The sequence below is a fragment of the Leopardus geoffroyi genome, chromosome A1, assembly GCF_018350155.1.
Source record: "Leopardus geoffroyi isolate Oge1 chromosome A1, O.geoffroyi_Oge1_pat1.0, whole genome shotgun sequence".
Taxonomy (NCBI): domain Eukaryota; kingdom Metazoa; phylum Chordata; class Mammalia; order Carnivora; family Felidae; genus Leopardus; species Leopardus geoffroyi.
In genome coordinates this window covers 121300187-121322099 of record NC_059326.1, presented here as the reverse complement: position 1 = coordinate 121322099, position 21913 = coordinate 121300187, and the positions used below count along the sequence as shown (strand labels likewise).

General features: G+C 43.8%; 1 protein-coding gene across 9 annotated transcripts in view; it reads right to left on the bottom strand.

Moving 5' to 3' along the window:
* SH3RF2 (SH3 domain containing ring finger 2) overlaps positions 1-21913 on the bottom strand; it is a 127978-nt gene that overhangs the window by 47339 nt on the left and 58726 nt on the right. For all 9 annotated transcript variants that reach the window (XM_045492628.1, XM_045492603.1, XM_045492636.1 and 6 more), the window contains one exon: positions 15189-15512. In XM_045492628.1, coding sequence (XP_045348584.1) covers positions 15189-15512 — 324 coding nt within the window. The remainder of the gene's footprint in view (positions 1-15188; positions 15513-21913) is intronic.

The following is a 21913-nucleotide window of genomic DNA, read 5'->3' as shown; positions in this document are numbered from 1 at the left end:
ATGGAGAATTATTCTTCTTTTCATTTCCCCCTATATAAAACTGTAAATACCAGAGCACCTGGCTGGCTCAGTCGGTGGAGTGTGCGACTCTTGATCTTGGGGTTGTGCGTCCGAGCCCCATGTTGTGTGTAGAGATGAATTAAAAATTAAAATCTTAAAAAAAAAAAAAAAAGGAAAACATTCTTAGATGGTGGGCCATACAAAACCAGGCTATGGACTGCACTTGGCCTGTGGGCTGTAGCTTGCCAATCTCCTGTTAGCTTAAAGAAATGAACGTACAAAGGATAATTTTCAGGTGCCACTGGTGCAAACAGTTTGGGGTGGGTAGTCCTTCTCCTGGTGGCCACCTTCTCTGCTTATGTAGAGAGATGAGAGCCCAGTGAGCCCTTGATTCCAGGCATAGGGAACGTGGCTTTGAAAATAATGGGAAAGGTATTCTCCAACCTCATTAATGGCCAGCCCACTTGAAAGTGACCCAGGAGAATGACTGAAATAATGAACTCTCTCCATGACCCAGTGCATGCTGGTTCACATGTTTAGGGTTTGTCTCCTACTGCTTGCCTAGAACTTGGCACATAATAGGGACTCAGTAAATCTTGAATGCCTGGCATGTGGCAGTTACACTATGCTTATGAACGGGACCACAAGGGAGGTGAGACTTCTGTAATCTGTGTCAGCTCAGGTCAAGGCTGAGGTGGCAGAGAAAGGCCTAAGAGCTCAGTTAGGTAGACTGAGCTGAGCCCAGCGAGTGGGGATGATTTATTCACATTTCTGACTCTGCCCTCTGTGTCCTCAGGGTGGCCCCAGACGCGGCTGTGAGAAAGCACACCTTCCCTAGCCCAAGTGTCTGCAGACAGACTGGTGTTTGCAATAGTCTCTGCATATGTAAGCAGGTTTTATTATGTATCTAGTTGTGCAATTTTCCACCAGGGCTTGATTGTTTTGGAGTGGGAAGAGAGGATGAAGGATGGATATTATATGCCCCAAAGCTTATGCTTTGAAATATAATAAACACTTTTTTCTCTGAAAGAAAATAGCCCATTTCCTTGGAAGTTTCCTTTTTCTTTTCTTTTTTGAAAACACTGTTCCTCATCAAAAACAAAATTCATGAAGCATTAACAAAAGGTTGTGATAGGAGCTCCTAACTTGCTTTTGCATGGAAATTATCTAAGAACATGGCCCTTTTGTGCCTTCTGTAGAAATCCTCACCTGTGAAAAAGACCTGTTTTTCAGCTTATGCCTTGAGAAAGTATATAGCAAAGTAGCTTTTTTGCTGAATAAACCCAGGGATGCACCCTTAGCTCAGTGTAGTCCCCAGATAACGTCAGAGAGGAAGGTATAGAATCACTGTATTATGGATTATGGGCCTGTACATGGATGGCAAACTCATGGCACATGCCCCTCCATTTCCTCTTCCTGGGCCCATAACAGACACTGGTACTCAATCCCATCATTCTTCCTAGTAAGCCTGGTTCCTGTCCCAGAACTGCTCCTAAGTTAAGTCAGAATGTGAGAAGCCCCACTCTAGCCGCTTGAGTGGGGAAAGAGCAAGGGCTTGGAGGACAGTCAGGCCCAGGTTCTGACCCAATCCTAAAATGTAACTTCTGAGTAACTGTGAGTTAGTTATTTAGCCTCTCTGAGTCTTTGTTCTTCCATCTAAAATGGAAATAATAATATCTATTCATAATACTCGGACGCCAAGATGTATGTAAGACCCTGGCACTGGGTCTGGTACCTGCTACCCACGACGTAAAATTAATTCCTTGAGCAGAGTGGAAAGTGGGCTTGTTCCAACAACCTACTCAATATATAGCTCCCTCCAACTTCTCCAGCCAGGGACACATTAATCTCTGTACATTTCAATGACGGCACTGGCAAATCTACCCATCCCACCTTTGGAAAGTTCCAGCTTTCTCCAAGGCCCTTATAATCTTGGCTTGTGTTTGGAAAGAAGGGTCTGCTGTGGCTACCCAGAAAGGGCATTTCCCTACAAGCCTGATGTTAGCTGCCATCCATTCTGCATTTACTATATGCCAGGCCCTGCCCTATGTCCATTACATCAGTGGTTCCCAACTATGGCTGGTTTTGACCCTGGGGAATATTTGACAATGTCTGGAGACATTTTTTTATTGCCACAACTGAGTGGTGGGTGCTATTGGCATCTAGTGGGTGGAGACCAGGGCTGCTGCTAAACACCTGACAAAGCACAGGTCACTCCCGCCATGAATAATTATGTGGCCCAAAGTATCAACATTGCAGAGGCTGAGAAATCTTGTATGTGAGTATCTCACTCAATTCTCTAATAGGTCTATGTGAAAGATGCTAGTAGTTTTACCCCTTTAAGATGAAGAAACCGAGGCTTTGCACTGTCGAGCCACACGGCCAAGGTCATTGTGCCATTAAAGGATAACACTGCCCCATGTGTTCGTGTATACTGTCCTCCTTGTCTCCTGACTGTTGCCCTGTACAGCCCTCTTTTTCTTGCCCTTTTAGTTTTCTGATTTGGGGAAGGGGAGGGGGAGAGCGAGCAACGGGTGTGCATGCACATGTGTTGAAGCCCCAGTGGCCTTGGATATCAATTACCCCTGCTTCTGGCTCCCGGAGCTGAAGAGTCTATGCTAAAATTCCTGAGGTACAAGCTTGGCCGCTCTTTCACCTGGGCAGGGGCGGGTCTCCTGAGTGGCTCACCTGCTGGGATTAATTAGGAAAGTGATGATGTAAAGTTCAACTTCTCATTGGAGACATGCTGAATCAAGGAAGCAAGCTGAGCAGCAAGGTTAATTAGTGAACCTGCTTTGGTCACCAGAAACCAGAGAAGCTTCTCCCCAGAGGACCTAAGGGAGCTTGGGCGGGGTTGGGACCCAAGTGCAGGTGTGGCAGGTGGACCGGGAGTGCTGGCATTTGCCGGTGAGACTTCGGGATAAAAGCAACTGGACTGCCGGAGCTGAGGGGAGGTACTCATGAGGCCTTGCTTCACCTGTGTTTCTGCTTGTTTGTTTTAGTGAGTTTCATGCCCATTGTGGGGCTCGAACTCATGATCCCAAGATCAAGAGTCACATGCTCTACTGACAGAGCCAGCCAGGTGCCCCGCTTCACCTGTTTTTGTTTGTTTTTTTGTTCTTTAAACCTAGCTGCCTTCTGTCATCCTTCAGTCTCTACCTGGAGATCCTTTTGTCAGGCGGGTTTCTCCGACCTCCCAGATGAGGTGGGCCCTCTCTAACAAACTCCTTTCATTCCTCATCCTTAGCTCACAGCATTTCACACATTCACAGTCTTGGAACCATGTACGTACGATACTTTGTTTCCTATTGCTCTTCCCTGTGAGCCTGCAGGCTCGTAAGTACAGGGACCACGTCTGTCTTGTCCACTGCCTCACGCGTGCCTAGTGCATGGGGGGCACCCAGAAATTTCTTTGTTGGCTGCTTCACTGATGGGCTGTGAGGAGCTTGGGCAACCACACAGGGGAGGATGGGGCCCACACAGAAAGCTGAAAGGTATATGCAGAAAATGGTGGACAGGTGGCCCTGCCTCAATCTTCACCTGGTCTCCCATCCAAAGCCATTCTTCCTAGAGTCATTCTTGGCTTCCTTCACGTGGGTTCCCCCTTGGGATTACAGCTGAGGGTCTGAGCCGAGCAAGGAAAACTGCCCCAGGAGTCCCCTAGATAGAAGCCAAAAGTCATGCTTTTCCCTACTTCGAAATTGTCACTGCTTATCAAGGGAGCATAGGGGCTTTTGGAAGCGTCTGCACTGTGAGGCAGATCATCCTTCTGAAGTATGTGGCTCGTGAATGTTATTCTCAGCAAGGCCTCGGGACGGGGGATGGTGATAGCTTCCTGACTTGACCTAACATTAATAGCAGAGTGAACACTTGTTGAGCTATTTACCACTGCCAAACCCGAGCCATTATCTCATGTACATGTATTGCCTTGTTTTATCCTCATAGCAATCTTATGCGGTTAAAAAAAAAAAATTACCATCAGTTGCATTTCACAGATGGAAAAATGGAGGCCCAGAGAGATTATATAACTTGCCCCAAATTATACTGCTCAGTAAGAAGCAGAGTGAGAGTTTCATCCCAGTTTTGGGGGCTCCCCAATCCCATGATTTCTCACTATACTGCCTGTGCTGAGAAACATTGCTAAAAAAGCTCTTTGCCTCAAAGAACTCTACCTGCTACCCGATGGGGCTGAGAAAACTTTGCAGTAGCCAGAGAGAAAGCAGGTCTCTTATGTGATGGTGTGCCTGAGCACAAGGAGGGACTGCAGCAACGACTGTCATTAACTAATAACAGGAACAGGTTTTCACTGTGTTACCTAGCTTTAGAATGCACTGTGAACTAATCAAGCAACATAATTCTCTATCAGATGAGTTGTATCATTCCATCTCAATAACGAGAAAACTAGGATGTGGAGAGGCCGTGCAGCTAATGGGTGGGAGTACTCAGATCAGATTCTCTTTGGTCTCCCTGGTGACATAATGGCATGTCAGATGATGACGGCACCTGCCTTGTGCTAATAATGGCTACTGCAACCTGGGACTATATGACTCAAGGATGAGACATTAAATGATATGTCGTAAGGACTCCTAATTCTGTCTTAAATTGTAATTGCTTTTTTTTTGGAAGACCTTGAATCTGTCATAGGAATACCTTTCTCTGCCAGTTTTCTTTTGTGTAAAATGAGACAAGAACCTCTCTCATCCCCCCGTATCTGCTAGTAGTTGCGAAAAATGTACTTTAGGAAAGTCAAGTGGAAAAGGACACCTAGGTTCTCGAAGATGTTTGGCTTGTTGCCTGCTTTAAGACAGGGGTTCTGCTCAGTCACACAAATGATGATATATTCTAAAAACTCTGCTTGGAGGAAAGAAGGTAGTAGCAATGGCTATAGGTAGTAGCAGTAACCCTGCATGGAAGGACCTACCCCTTTGGCAGATGAGGACACCTAGGATCAGTGGGGTAAGGTACTCAGTTCGTGGTTACTTCGGTATTAGATGGCAAAGCTGTGGCATGCAGCTTTGCCTGACTCAGAGCCTTCTTATTTGTACTAAGTTTCTTTCCTCTGTAGGGAAAAATAAAAACCAAATCAAAACCCAGCAGTATTAGGTTCCATAAGCTCCTTCAGCATTTTCACTATTTACTTTCTCACAATCTGTGTGATGGGAAAAGTTTTTCCTTGGAACTCGTGAAGTCCTTCATGTTCTGATTTATGTTCTGTTCCTCTTCTGGACCCCAGGAGTTTAAAACCAGTACATAAACCTAAGCTTGGAAAAACAAAATCAACACTCATTCCCACATGAACCCTGAAGCCCTTTCTTCTTCAGGCTGGAGAAGCCTAGGCCTTTTCTCCTGGCCTTAGCCCAGGGGTGGGATCCAGACCTCAGGAGGGGCAGAAGGGTGACCATGTGGCTGAGGAGGCCAGGATGCTGAGGCTGGCCTGAAGGCAGTGATAAGGATGTAAACAAGAAGACTGGCACAGGCAGGCAGCGGGAGATTAGCTCCGCTGGCAGCGGTTAGTGGAAAAAGGGGAGCAGTTTAGGGATGGTAAACATGCCAAGCCAGAAGGTGGTGAGAAGTGAGTCCTGTCTTTGAGCTAGGGAAACGCCCAGGAACAAACAAACAAGAAAGACAGAGAGAAACAAAGAGAGACAGAGATAGAGGGGATATAGTGGTTGAGGCATGAACTTTGGCTTCCTCAGTATATGCTGAGCACCTATGATATACAGGTTTGGAAATCACTGTGAAATAATTTAGGTACAACTCACAGTATAACATCTTGCGCATATTAGCTCTTAGAAAGTAGTAGTCAATCTTGTAGAAGAATTGTAGCTTAAAAAAATTTAGGAGGAATGATAGATTTGAAATGTCACCATTTTGCAACCCCAAATGAATGTTCATGAATGGCACCTCAAACCATTAGATGAAAGGCTGATGGGGAACCTTATAATGGGTGGAGAAGGCTGACAACACCTGAATCTGAATAAACTTTAATGCAAAATGAGAGACATTCTTTTTACATGTAAAAGAATGAATTTGGACTCCTACCTCACAACACATACAAAAATTAACTCCAAATGTATCATACCCAAATGTAAAACTATAAAATTCTTAGATGAAAACATAGGGGTAAATCTTGTGGACCTGGATTAAGCAATGGATTCTAAGATATGACACCAAAAGTACAAGCAACAAAGGAAAGAACAGATAGAGTGGATACCATCTAATTAAAACTTTTGTGCCTTAAAGGATACCACCAGGAACATGAAAAGGCAACCAGAGAACAGGAGAACATTTTTGTAAGTCATATATTTGATAAGGGACATGCACCTAGCATATATGCACATAGGTACAGAATTATTTTTTGGGGGGGAGGGTTATTTATTTTGAGACAGAGGGCAGAGAGAGAGGGAGAGAGAGAATCCCAAGCAGTCTCTGGATTGTCAGTGCAGAGTCTGTTGTGGGGCTCTACCTCACAAATTGTGAGATCATGACCTGAACTGAAATCGGACACTTAACTAACTCAGCCACCCAGGTGCCCCCATAGGTACAGCATTCTTAAACTCAGTTATAAGGTAAGTGACCCATTAAAAATATAGCAAAGTATATGAATAGACAGTCCTCTAAAGAATGCATATCCAATAAACACATGAACAGATGCTTAGCCATCAAGGAAATGCAAACCAAAACCACAATGGATACCACTTCATACCCATTAAGATGGCTATAATAGAAAAGGAAGACAATAAAACAAGTGTTGGTGAAGATGTGGAGAAATTGGAACTCTCATAAACCATTGGTAAGGATGTAAAATAGTGTAATCACTTTGGAAAACAGTTGGCAGTTCTTCAAACAGTTAATAAAGTTACCATATGATCGAGTAATTCCACTCCTAGTTGTATAACCATATGAAAACACGTGCCCACACAAAAACCTGTACATGACTGTTCACAGCAGGATTATTTATAGTACTAAAAGGCAAAAAAAACTCCAGATGTCCATCAACTGATGAGTAGGTAAACAAAATGTGGTATATCCACACAATAGTGTATACAAGGGAATGTTATCAATCGTAAAAAGGAATGAGGTACTGATACCTGCTCTAACAGATGCATTTGGAAACATAATGCTAAGTGAAAGAAGCCAGCCACAAAGGACCAAAAACTGTGTGACTCCACTAAAATCAAATGAACAGGCAAATCTATAGAGACAGAAAGTAAGTTGGTGTTTCCTGGGGCTGAGGTGGGGGTGGCGGGAAATGGGGAACTTGGGGTGATGGTTAAGAGGTGTGAGGTTTCGGGGCGCCTGGGTGGCGCAGTCGGTTAAGCGTCCGACTTCAGCCAGGTCACGATCTCACGGTCCGTGAGTTCGAGCCCCGCGTCAGGCTCTGGGCTGATGGCTCATGATGGCTCAGAGCCTGGAGCCTGTTTCCGATTCTGTGTCTCCCTCTCTCTCTCTCTGACCCTCCCCCGTTCATGCTCTGTCTCTCTCTGTCCCAAAAATAAATAAACGTTGAAAAAAAAAATTAAAAAAAAAAAAAAGAGGTGTGAGGTTTCTTTTTGGAATAATGAAAATGTTTTACATTACGGTATTGGATGCATAACGTCTGGATATATTACAAGTCAGTGAATTGTGCCCTTAAACAAAACAAGACAAAAACCACAAAAGAAGTACTTAGCACTATCCATGAGATATTCTTGCCAAAAACCAAGTCTGAAGCTGATTAAGCCCCTAGATGTAACTACCAGTTTACAGAAAGCACAGGGGAGAGAGGCATGTGTTAAAAAATGCTGCAAAGAGGCAACTAGCAATACCCAGAATGCAAAAATCCAACAAGACACACAACTTGGCTTCTGTAACACATGCACGGCCAGGGACAAGACAAGGAGAGAGAGGGAGCTTGTGGAATAAAAGAAATCTAAGAGACTTATCAACCCAATTCAAAGTGTTTACCTCATTTGGATGCCATTTAAACAAACCAACTCTAAAAAAAAATTATAAGGCAAATATGGACATGTGAACACTGGCTAAATAAAGAAATTGGGGCAAGTGCTCTCAAAAATAACTAAATAAACATTAAAAAAAACCCAAAAGAAATCATTGCCCATTTTCTAATGTGTGATAATGGGATCATGGTTATGTTAAATTCTTAGAAATAAATACTGACTAAAATGTGTAAAGAGATGCTGAGATATGTGTGGATGAAGTGATAGGATGTCTGAGCTTTGCTTCCAAATAACCCAGTTGGGGAGCAGGTTCGTGAGTGGGGATATAACTTAAATAAGACTGGCCCATGAGTGGATAATTGTTGAGACTTGGTGTTATGTATATGAGGCTTCATTATACTCTTCTTTCTTCTTTTACAATGTTTAAAATTTTCCATTACAAAAAAGTTCAAAAAAAATGTACAGCATAGTGATTGAAGAGAAATCTAAAACTTGACCTCTAAGAAATTTTGACTGCTAAAATTTTTAGTAATAATCACAACAATCCAAATGCTAACCAAGCACTTTACATCCACTTTGCATCTTCTGATTTTCCCAACAACCTTTCAAGGTAGGAAACCCTTTCTGGGTTCAAGGCCAGAGGAGGTTCTCCAGCACAAAACACTGCTTGCCTAGGTGGCTCCTGATGGTTCTTTCCTGGGGAGAGGGGCTGGGATCTGGCAGAGTAGAGGGCAGTAGATGCCCTGTGGTCCCAACCTGTGTCCGTTTTTGCTTTCAGATGTCCACCAGGGAACTCCTGCTAAGGCATTACTGATAATTTATGAGAATAGTTTAAGGGGCTGTCTCTAGCCAGGGATATACTCTTGAAATTTTAACAAATTTCAAGCACCTGTTAGACTCCACACAAGGCACTTTGGGGCAGATACAGATGATGTGGAACAAAACGGTTTGAGGGGACAGGTATCAATAAAATGGAGCCTTCCCAATTTTTACCCACGACCCTTGGGGACCATTCCATCAGTTCAAGAGTGCTAGGATAACTTAATTTATAAATAGGGATTTACTGAGTGAAAATTGTGAAGATGGAACATTTATATTGGGAGATATTAACATAAGACTAGAAGCATAGGATCAATCTATTTCTGTAAATTACCTTAGAAGGAGGGTTAGCTAGAATCTTAAGCATAAATTTGCATTGAGATGGTGTCCAAAGGAAAGAAATTATCTTAATACTAAGTCAAAACCATCTCTCATGGTAGTCCTGAGTACCATGAATTTGGGCTGAGAAACTCCCATCAAAGAGAGAAAAGGTGAGGGTCCAGACTTATAGTTCAAGATGCTGAAAGTTACTTTATCCAGAATATTTCAAATATGGGATTGAAAGGAAAGCTAGCTTTACAGACTTCAGAATTCCCCAAAATGTGTCACAGCTCATCTCCCCAGGAGGCCAGGAAAGATGCTTGGACTTGTCATTATCAATGGGATGGAAGAGGTGTGGGGAATGGAATTACACTTCACTGATCTGCCTTTGTCCTTTCTTTAATCAGAAGAAGGGATGGGGGTTGGTAATTATTTAAAAATTTGTTTTGAATGTTTATTTATTTTTGACAGTGAGAGAGAGAGACAGAGCATGAGCGGGGGAGGGGCAGAAAGAGAGAGGGAGACACAGAATCCGAAGCAAGCTCCAGGTTCTGAGCTGTCAGCACAGAGCCTGACACAGGGCTCGAACTCACAGTCTGTGAGATCATGACCTGAGCCGAAGTCAGATGCTCAACCAACTGAGCCACCCAGGCACCTTCTGTTTTTTAAAAAAAAATTTTTAATGTGGTAATTATTTTAAAAAGTCAGAGGTCTCTGACTTTGTTTTTAATTCTTGAGGCAAAACATGTTATTAGAAACCTTTGTTGGGGTTTTGGAAAGTGAACAGTAACATAAATGAATAAAACACCATCTCCTCCCTTAAGAAGTATTCAATCTTTGTGAGCTTGGTGAGAAGATATATGTGGGGTATTGACAGTATAAAGAAGAATGTGTTATAACTTGAGTAAAAACAATGTGCCGTGAACACAAGGGGAGATATTAATTTTGCAGGGGAGAACTGGAAAAAGGTTCCTTGCAGAAATGATATGCATATAGGGCTTGGGGTGTGGATATGATTGTGACAGGTGAATGCACCAAAAATAAATTCCAAGAGAAGCAGCCTTTTGTTCATTGCTCATAATAATGCAGGCACCATGCTGGGTACAAGGACAAAAAGCAGAGAGGTGGCCTAGAATAGATGTACTGTGCTTAAAAATGTCAAGTAGATCAGGCCGCCTGGGTCGGTTGAGTGTCTGGATCAGGTCATGATCTCACAGTTTATGAGTTCGAGCCCTTCATGGGACTCTGTGCTGACAGTACAGAGCCTGCTTGGGATTATTTCTCTCTATCCCCTCCTCTGCTCATGCTCTCTTTCTCTGTCAAAGTAAATAAATAAACTTTAGTCTGTCCTCAAATCCTGACTCTGTTTCTAACTTTGAGACTTTGGACAAGTTACCTAATCTTTCTGTCCCCGAGTTTTCCTATTTGGTAAAATGGGCATACCAGTGCCTACTATGAACAGTTGTGAGGCTAGTCATAATGTCTGTAAGTTATCAGTATAGACGCTGGCTTTTAGTGGCCATTCAATAAACGGCAGGTATCACTTCTTCTGTGGACTGTAGGGAACCACTGGCAGTTTGGGCAAGAGAAGCAGCTTCATGGATTTGGGCTTTCAAGACATTGTGATAGAGGCCATGACTGGAAGAATGCATGGGGGTGAAGGGGTGGGTGGGGTGAGGTGTAGTGATTGAGCATGAGCTCTGTGAGACCAAGGAGGAGGCTGAAGCAACAGTCTAGGCAAGAGATGAGGACCAAAAGTAAGGCACTGGGATGGAATGGACAGAAGCCATGACAATTCAGGTGGGAAAATGAGCTTGCTGACTAACTGATGTAAGAGGTGAGGGAAAGACAAAACTCTGGAATGATGACAGGCTTTCTAGTTGTTTAGCAGTTCCACTAACCTGCATCTGTGTTACAGGAGGAGGGGCAGGCTGAAGGCGGGGGTTTAGGGGATTGGTAGGGGGGTGGCAGGTGAGGGTAGGAGATAGGGGGTATACTGAGGGAGCAGAACCTCCTAGGAAGCCCAGCATTAGAGAAAACAAGAATGCCTCATTGTTCTGTGAGTGTGGGAGACAGTGGGCAGGCAGCCTCCACATCGTGAACAAGTGAATTTTAGAATCTCTAGGGTGGGCCTGGCAGTTGTGACTTCAACTGCTCAAGGACATCTTTCTAATGCGTGCCCCATGCACTTGACTTTCTCCTTCTAAGTCGTCCCTTCTCAGTGTAGACCTCGAGAGATCATCTTCAGGACTCTCCCAGAGGCCAACTACATGAGTTCCAATCCTCCTACTTAACCTTCTCACCACAATTTCCCAGGGAATCTACTCAGCCTCTTCAGGTCTAATCCTGAATTGTTTACGAGTACAGTCGTATTTAGTGCAAAGTTCATTTTTGAGGCCATTTCCTGATGTTCTAGCCAAATGTGTCAGGTGGTTTCCCACAGGTGAGAAGACACAAAGACAACAGGAAAACAAAATTCCTTACTCTGGCTTCTCTTTTCATATACCGCTGTGAACATAAAACTGATACCACTTATATGGAAGATAACCATCAGACCACATAATAAAAACATACAGTGTTGTTCAGTTCAGAGATGGGCAAGAACTTGCCAGAAGCCCTGGGCCCCAGGCCTTGCTCCTTCTTCCTTACCAAGGCAGACTGTCAAGTGTCAGTACCAAATTGGGACCTTCTCGATATCATCAATGGGCTTGGGGAAAATTGGAAAGGAAATGACTTTCTCAGTCTACAGTTCTGTGTTGTTAAATTCTGAGTCTCTGTACTGCTTAAGTCAGTGCGGGTGCCAGCAGGTCCTCAAGCCATGTTAGGAAGCCCTCACTCCACTATAGGCGGTCATTTATTTTTTGTGTCCCTGCCAGAGGGCGTTCCTTGATGGTAAGAGTTTACTCTTGGTACCTCAGCAGCATACACAATGGCTGGACACAGTTGGTAGTTCATAAAGGAACAAAATGATAGTAAACAAAAACGTTTAGATGTAAAAGACTTAGGGCAAATTCTTTACTGGAGAAGGGGGTGGGCAGGGAAGAGAATGCTGGAGGGCCTCGGCGTCTAAAGGGAGTCAGGTGACAAGTCTGAAAGAATAGAGGCTACAGACACTCGATATGAACTGCACTGACATAACACTGTTGCTTGATGAGGTCTCTGTTGATGCCATAGTGTAGTGACAAGAGTGTATGTTCCAGCATCACACAATTCTAGGGTTAATCCAGACTCTGATTGTTTACTAATTACATGAACTATGGAAAAACTATTTTTTTGGGGGGGTGGCTTAATTACCTTAAAGTAGTGAAGTACTAAAGTACTTTAGTAACTACCTAAAGTAGTGATAATATCTCCCTTACAAAGGCTCTTATCATCTTTCAGGATAGAGGGCGGGACTTAGGAGACTAGCAAATAAGGACTTTGCTATCAGAGTATATCATCCTATCTCTCTATTTCTCTATCCATCAATCATATTAGTCTCAGTAAGTGTTCAAGATGACTATTGTTCCTGTTGTTTTGGTAGTAGAATCCCCAGTACTCACTATGGTTACGAGCACACTGTAAGCACCCAACAGATGTTTATTGGTTGAAAAAGTTACACTGACCTGTGAGATTTCTACAGGAAATTATTCCTCCTCCAGGCTTTCCTGTCTGAGTATACATCACAACTATCTGCCCAGATGTTTAAGTCAAAAGTCTTGATTTCCTGATTTACTGAGTGCCTATTACAGAGTAGACACTGTGCGGGGTGCTGGGATGGGGAATAGAGGGGAAACCTGAAAAGTTAGATCCAACCTCAGCTCTCAAGGATGTTAGAGGAAAAAGGAAGCAAAAGAACTTGTCATTTGCTCAATGTTTTACCCATCTTTAGATGTAGCTTGTAAATGAAGTATTTTAAGAGCATTTTTGACAACACTTCGGCAAACATGTAGAAACACTTAAAATCCACGGCCATCTGAATTGAGAAAGGCTATTATCAATACCGTGCAAAGTTTCCCTGGGAATAGGATATGCAAATGCCAAATTTTGGAATTCTCACCTCTGTGAAAACTAGGAAGAAACACTATTTTACTTTATATTTTTTAATTAAATTTTAAAAAATACTATTTACTTTAAATCCTACTAGGATTCTCCACTCTGCTCTAGCCTCTCTATGGATAAGGTAAATGACTGGAAAGAAGAATTTAAAAGGCACATGAAAAGTGACTCTTGACTAAATCTCTTGGGAAACCAACTTACAGCTGAGTGAGCTTGCTTAGATCTTCTGAGTGTGGGCTGTACTTTATAAATATCTACCTCTCTCTATATATAAAAATGGCTTTAGAAAAATTCTGTTAGTCTTTGGCTTAATTGTGAGTCACTAGGCCCCTCATTTTAGAGAGAGAGAGAGAGTGTGTGTGTGTGCGTGTGTGTGGCGGAGGGAGAACTCTGAGCACAAAGCGTGTATGTACTTGTAAAAAAGCATTTGGAATGTGTGTGTAGGAAGGGAACGTTATAGTTTTTTATGTAAGGAGAGAGTATGTGGAGGGGAAAATGTGTATGTGTGTGTGCATGTGCGTGTGTGTGTGTGGGCATGTAGTACAGGTGGTGGGCTGAGGCACGTGAAGAACCAGCCTCTTGGAGATCCAGACAGTGGTATGAGATAGAAAATGTTGTTGATGGTGATTGTTTTCATTTTCGACCAGCATACAGGTCTTTGAGAAGCCCTTGACTTTCTCCTCCTCCTTGTCTTGTTAAAAAGGGATTAGAGTCCAATTAAGTCCTTTAATCCCAAGGTAGAGATTCATGTTTAAAAACAAGATTTACAGCTTTAAAAAAAATACATCCGTGCAAGTTGAAGTTTGTCCTTTCAAGCTGCCACCTGCCCGGTTCCAAAGAGTGTTTTCAGCAGAATCCCCAACATGCAGTTGTTCTTAATTACTTTGCCTCATACCTCCAGTCCTTCATCTTTCAAAGTACCCTCCAACCTAAATAGCCACATGCTGTTAGAAGTACTTCTGTATCTGGATTGCTACAATCGCCCCTTGGTGTATCTCTCTTCATTTGGCAATTCAGTGATTGGGCTGAATAATAATAGTATTAACAGCTAATGCTTACTGGGGGCTTAGCATGTGCCAAGCACTGGCACTGAGCACTTTCCTGTATTATCTTATTAGGTACTCCATATAAAAACATGCAGGGCTGGCTTTGTGTGTGTGTGTGTGAGTGTGTGTGTGTGTGTGTGTGTGTGTCCATGTGACACGTATAGTCACATGGGGCTCTGTATTGAGAAGGGCTCTTCACTCGGTTTAATGCTCTGCTGTTGATGTATCAAAATTCTTTAAAAAAATTTTTTTAACATTTATTTTTGAGAGACAGAGAGAGGCAGAGCCTGAGCAGGGGAGGGGGAGAGAGAGAGAGAGAGATACAGAATCTGAAGCAGGCTCCACGCTCCGAGCTGTTTGTTAGCACAGAGCCTGATGTGGGGCTTGAACTCTCGAACAGAAAGACCATGACCTGAGCCGAAGTCGGACCCTCAACCAACTGAGCCACCCAGGGGCCCCTTGAAATTCTTATTCATTTTTGAGCAAGGGGTCTGCATTTTCACATTTCACTGGGCCCTGCAAATTATGTAGCCAGTCCTGAAAACACCCAGTAACCCACAATTTCTCTTTCCCTCTTTTCCTTCCTTTCCGCATGATGCCTAAGACATTTTCAGAGGATAGAATGGAACAGTGAATCTCTAATCATGATGCCAAAACTCTCTCTAGAAAATGGGTGCTATTGTCTCCTGAGAGAGAAGTTCTTTATGGGACGGGAACTATGTCATGGCTTTCAGCATGGGAAAGCACAGTGTCTGTGAAGATCTCGCAAGTTGTTTAACTCCTCTTGGCCTCAGTTTTCTTATCTATAAAATGGGGAGAACAGTAATAGTACCTAACTCAAGAGGCTGGTTCAAGGATGACATGGAATCATGTGTCTACAGCTCTGACATATAATATACACATTAGTTGTTATTAGTGCATTATGGATGCTCCGCAGGTACTAAATATCCAATACTGTTTATGACATGGTGTGCATCACCTGCCTGACTCCAAGGTGCCCTTATCCCAGGGGTTTGTTTCCTACCTGCCCCACAGAGCTGGGAGGAACATCTCCTTTTTCCGTGTGCTGGGTGATCACGGAGGGGTTGCTGGAGCTGATGAGCACTGGGGTGCTGATCTCCACCATATGGCGCCCCGAGGGAGAATGGACCATCCTGTTGAGAGTGTTCAAAGCTGTTGTGATGGAGAACTGCCCGGGCCCCTTCCTCCTGGACCCAGGGCCCCTGCGGAGGGTGGGCGTGTTGGCTGCTTTGCCTCGGGAGGATGAGGGTACCAGAGACAGGTTCTTTGTGCGGACCGATTGACGGCCTTTGTTCTTCTCTAGGAGGTGTCTTGCAGTGAGGTTGGGCTGAAAACACAGAAGGTCCATGAGAGGTTAGTCTTCCTGATCTGGTGTGAGCAGCTAAGTCCTATCCAGGCTAGTCTGAAGCAGGTTCGGATGCCGCCATCACTCTTTGGTCAGCTTCCTCCTTTTATCGATATGTCCCAGCTACTTGGCTGCATCAAGAAATTCCGACAAGTCTCTTGCAAAGTAGATATTGCTCTCCTTCCTCACTGAGGTCTCCAGGGGTTAAAAATAAGTCTAGATACTCTTTCCTGATCGGAAGCACTCTTCCTTTACCCATTTCTCCCAGGCACACCCTCCCCTTTTCCTCCTTCAGCCACTCCTGAATGCCACTGCATGGGCTGCAGCTTCTATACTTTTCCACCATGGCACTTTACACAACACACTGCAATCATTTCCTTCCCCCACTGGACTGTTAGCTACCTGATGGCAGTGAGCTCATACATGTTCGTCTCGGCCCTGTCCCACAGCGGATGCTCAGTGAGTGCTTGTGGAATCACGCATGGATGGACTTGGACAGGTTTTCTCATCTTATAAGCATTTGAACCATAATGTAAATGTATTTGGGACTTTGAATCTTTATGCTACTTTTACTACTTTCTTTAAACACTTTTAACTCCTCACATTTCTCTCTTGTTCCATGCCTCTTAGTCTCTAATATGCTGGTGTATGGAGAAAGAAAAGAAAAGAAAAGAAAAGAAAAAACATAAGTGCAAGCCCTGATTTGTAGAGTTACCCAATTTCTACGGTGCAAATACCTACCAATGGTTTAACAACTAGCTAGCAAAATTCCTGAAAATATAAAAACCAGCTCTGACAATCTAGTACCAGCTAGGTCTAGCACAGCTACCAGCTGTGTTATATTTTGGGTTCAATTCCTTTGGAAGGCTGGAATACATGGACAGAGTTGTCCTCCAAAGCCATGTGTCTCATTCCACTTTACAGATTCAACTATAAAGATAAAAGGGAATTTGCCCATTTAAGAATGTTTTAATGACAATATGCAGATGATTAACATAGCCAAGATAGAAAATTTTATTTTATTTTTAAATGTTTATTCATTTTTGAGAGAGAGGGAAAGAGAAAGGGAGGGGAGGGGCAGAGAGAGAAAGGGACAGAGGATCCAAAGTGGGCTTTGTGCTGACAGCAGCCGGCCCCATGTGGGCTTAAACTCACAAACCATGAGATCATGACCTGAGCCTAAGTCAGATGTTCAACTGACTGAGCCACCCCAGGCATCCCCCAAGATAGAAAGTTTTTAAAGAAGATACAATTTCTACCTCACAAAGCTTGTAATACTGTGAAAAAGAATCATTGAGTAGGGGAAGGGGCATAACTATGTCCAGTTTATTTTATTTATTTAAAAATTTTTATTTATTTATTTTTCAACGTTTATTTATTTTTTTGGGGAGAGAGAGAGACAGAGCATGAACGGGGGAGGGGCAGACAGAGAGGGAGACACAGAATCGGAAACAGGCTCCAGGCTCTGAGCCATCAGCCCAGAGCCCGACGCGGGGCTCGAACTCACGGACCGCGAGATCGTGACCTGGCTGAAGTCGGACGCTTAACTGACTGCGCCACCCAGGCGCCCCTATTTAAAAATTTTTAAAAAATATTTATTTATTTTTGAAGGAGAGAGAGACAGAGCATGAGTGGGGGAGGGGCAGAGAGAGAAATGGAGACACAGAATCTGAAGCAGGCTCCAGGCTCCGAGCTGCCAGCACAGAGCCCACTCAGAGGCTGATGGGGGGCTCGAACTTACAAGCTGTGAGATCATGATCTGAGCTGAAGTTGGACACTTAACTTAATGAGCCACCCAGGTGCCCCTATTATGTCCATCTTATGTATGTATGTATGTATGTATGTATGTATGTATGTATGTTTATCTTTGAGAGAGAGAGACAGAGAGACAGAGCACAAGTTGGGGAGGGGCAGAGATAGAGGAAGACACAGAATCTGAGGCAGGCTCCAGGCTCTGAGCTATCAGCACAGAGCCCGACACAGAGCTTGAACTCACAGACCATGAAATCATGAGCATGGCCGAAGTCAGATGCTTAACTGACTGAGCCACTCAGGTGCCCCTATTATGCCCACTTTAAAGATAAAAGGGCTGTGGCCCGAAGGGGTGACTTATAAATGGCACAGCCAGCAAACAGACAACCAAACAAGAAAATATCAGACAGAAGTAAGTGCTTTGACGTGATAAAGACGGGTTGGGGGAGGCGCCTACTTTAGATGGGGGTGGGGGGGTCAAGGAAGTCCCCCTGAGAAGGTGGCATTTAACCGAGACACAGATGACAAGAAGGAACCAGCTGTGTGAAGATGGGGGTAAGAACATGCCAGGCAGAGGGATTATAATCAAGTAAAAAGATCCTAAGGAGGGGGAAAAACAGTCTGAGAAAAAAGCAAGAAACAGAAGCTGGAATGGAGTGAGGAGCAGGTGGTAAAGAGACCACAGAGATAGGCAGGGGCGGGGTCACAAAGGTCCTGGGAGGCTCAAGTTTATTCTAAGTGTAAAGGAAGCCTTTGGCAGGATTAGGTAGAGGAGTGACACAATCTGATTTCTGCTTTTAAAAGCTCATGCTTTGCTTTGGCAGTTTCTTACAAAGCTAAACCCACACTTGGCATCTGACCCAGCCATCTCACTCCTAGGTAATTACTGAAGAGACAGGAAAACTTATGCCTGCTCAAAAATCGGTATGCAAATGTTTATGGCAGCTTCACTCATAGCTGCCGACAACTAGAAACAATGCATTGTCTTTCACCTGGTGCACGGACAGACTCTGGCACATCCATGCAGTGGAATGCGGCTTAGCAATAAAAAGGGAAGAGCTGCTGATATACCTAACTACGTGGATGAATCTCCAATGCTTTGTGCTAAGTGAAAGACGCCAGACTCCAAGGCTACATTTTGCAGGATTCCATTGCTATGACATTCAGGAAAAGGAAAACTATAGGAGCAGAAACCAGATCAGTGATTGCCTGCTATTGGGAGTCAGGAAGGGGCTGACTACAAAGAGTCAGCATGTTGTTGCACTTTTTGGGGATGTTGGAACTATTCTAGATCTTTTTTTTTTAATGTTTATTTATTTTTGAGAGAGGTGGGGTGCAGAGAGAGACAGAGAGACAGAGAGGATCCAAAGCAGGTTCCGCACTGACAGGAGACAGCCCAATTCGAGGCTCAACTCACGAACTGTGAGACCATGACCTGAGCTGAAGTCGGACGCTTAACCGACTGAACCACCCAGGCACCCTGGAACTATTCTATATCTTGATGGTGGTGTGGGTATACTGGATGCATTTACCAAAATGTATAGAAGTGGACCCGAAAAGAGTAAATTTTGCCATATGCAAATAAAAACAAATACATAAAAGTTTAGACTTTTATGTGTTTTTATTTTTTTTTTTGTTCAGAAGTACCAGCGTACCAGCGTAGAAGTAGGGAGACTACCTAGGAAGTTACAGAAGTTTTGTCGGCAAGCTCTGATGGCAGTGTGGGCTCGGGACAATGTCTACATTCCCCAGAGCACCTATCCCTCCATTGTTGATTTAGTAAGAGGGCAACATATACTCTTTGAGTTGAATGACTAAAGTTGTTTATGGTCATTCACAGCTAGAATGAAATCAATTAATTTTTTTTTCCAACGTTTTTTAATTTATTTTTGGGACAGAGAGAGACAGAGCATGAATGGGGGAGGGGCAGAGAGAGAGGGAGACACAGAATCGGAAACAGGCTCCAGGCTCTGAGCCATCAGCCCAGAGCCTGATGCGGGGCTCGAACTCACGGACCGTGAGATCGTGACCTGGCTGAAGTCAGACGCCTAACCAACTGTGCCACCCAGGCGCCCCTCAATTAATTTTTTTTTCCTGCTTCCTAATTGTTCTTTTTCCCCTGGTGAGCAACACCTTCAGTGTTTTCATCAGCAACATTGACAAAGGGCTCTGTGTGACTCTTGGTCTGCCTGTGTTCTGCCAACGTGATGAATAGCTCGGTTGGGGAAAGACTGCACATCTCTTAAATTTGTACCCACTCATTTGAAACAATATCCTTGAGGTTCATTGGGCTGAGCAAGGTTCACATAACCCAGGCAGGCCTCACTGGAGAAGTCCTGACAAGAATGGGTATAAGCTCAGCATTTGTTTTACCACACCTTTTTATTCAGGTGTAATTCAATAAATCAAGTGATGCATTAACAAGAAAAATCCTGTTTATGCAAAAAAGAAAAAAAAAAACAACCCATGCCACTCTTACCAGAAAGCTTTCCTTCTTTTCAGTTGCTTTGCATGGCACTGATAATTCAAAACTTGTTTAAAGAGTTCTTAGCAAGTGCTAGTCTTAATGAAATGACTGGAGTCAAAATTTAAGTACTGCTTTAAAAAGCTCAATTTAGATTTCAAGTAATTTTTGAAAATCAGGTTTCCAGATTAGAGCAACCACTTGATTATCTTTTTCCCCTCCTAGCAATTAGGAGAACAAACGAAGCAATGGCTAGTTTGATGATAATCTTGAGGGTTCTCGTAATCACTAATTTTAGAGGTGAAGGGGTGGGGAGAGTGTCCAAATGAATAATCATTAAATGTAGAAGTTTTCGAAAAAAGAGTACCAAAAATGGGTAATAAAATCAATGGTGCTTTTTCCCCCCCAGAGCTATGGAGAAGCTTCTTGAAATTATGCAGGGGACCACGCAAGCTTTAAAATGCAAAAATGTAAGCACCTCCTATGTACCCAATTTGGTATTGATTGTAGCTCATCTCTGTCCTTGGAAATTTAACCACTGTCTCCCCATCACTGTAATTGTCCCTCTTTGGTAGCGGCTCCACCACTAACCTAGGCACATAAAGCAGAAAGTGGGGCATGCATTCTTCACCACTCCCTCTCCCCTGTGCCTCACTTTTGTCAACCTCCAAGCCCTGTGGATCTACCTCCTAAATGGTGTTTGAATCTGTCTACTTGTTTCCAATTTCCCGGTCCAAGCCACAGTCATCTTCCAATGGAGCCATGCGCCAGCCTCCTACCTGGTCTTCCTGTTTTTTCCTCTCTCCTCCTCAAATTATTCTTCTTACTATAGCCTGAAGAGCAGACTTTAAGAAATCCAAGTCTGGGGGCACCTGGGTGGCTCAGTGGGTTAAGCATCTGACTTTGGCTCAGGTCATGGTCTGGAGGTCTGTGAGTTTGAGCCCTGTGTCGGGCTGTGTGCTGACAGCTCAGAGCCTGGAGCCTGCTTCGGATTCTGTGTCTCCCTCTCTCTCTGCCCGTCCCCCAGTCTTTCTCTCAAAAATAAATATACAACAACAACAAAAAGAAACCCAGGTCTCATGGAGTTACTGTGTCCCTTAGAATCTTCCAGTGGTGTCTACTGACTTCTGGATCAAGCCCAAACTTCTTACCTTGTGGCACAGACCACCGTACTTATCAGATGTTCCTCGTGCTCCCCTGTACTTCTCAGCTGCCTTGAAGACAGGTGGGGCTAGGGGACTGGTTCAGGCCTACGGGCCATGAGTGGGGTGACAAGTGTCAGTTTTGAGCTGAGGCATTTGCTGATACACAACTCAATCCTCCTTACTCCTCCCCTGCTATGAAGACTGGGGAAGTCCATGTGCTCCAGATGGCAACGACAAGGTGGCCCAGCCTCAGTGTGGGTTTCTAGAGTGACTATGTGAGCACAGCTTCTCACTGTTTTGTGCCAAACATGTAATGTGGGTGAGAAGTAAGTTTTTCCTTGCTAAGTCACTGGCAGTTTGGGGCTATTTATTACCATAGCATAACCTAGTTCATCCTGATGAATACAGGATGATTTATAAAGCCCTCAGTGACCTGTCTCCCACTCACTTCCCTGGTGTGTCAGGTTACTGTCTTACTTTCTAAGCTCCAGCTCTAGTATTCTTTCGGTCCTGTGGATACACTACGCTTCCTCAACCTGCCAGACTTTTGTTTATGTTACCTCCACTCCCTAAAACACTCTTCTCTCCGTGCTTACCTACATAACTCCTATCCATCTGGGTGATCTTGGCATACAAGGTATTCGCTGACCTCCTTCCCAGGTCAGTTGCACATCATTCCCTCCTCCCCCCATTTATTTCCCTCCCTTTCATTCTTTGCATCATTCATCACACTTAAAAATTACTTGATTAATGTCTGACTTTATAGTCCCTGCAAGTAGGAACCCATTATCTCTTTGTATCTTTAGCACTTAGCATAGGACCTGACTTAGCAGGTACTCAGTGAAACATTAGTTGAGTGATTGAATATATGTGTACAGGAAAGGGTCACACTGAATGGTTTGTTTTCTTTTCTTTTTTTTTTCAATATATGAAATTTATTGTCAAATTGGTTTCCATACAACACCCAGTGCTCATCCCAAAAGGTGCCCTCCTCAATACCCATCACCCACCCTCTCCTCCCT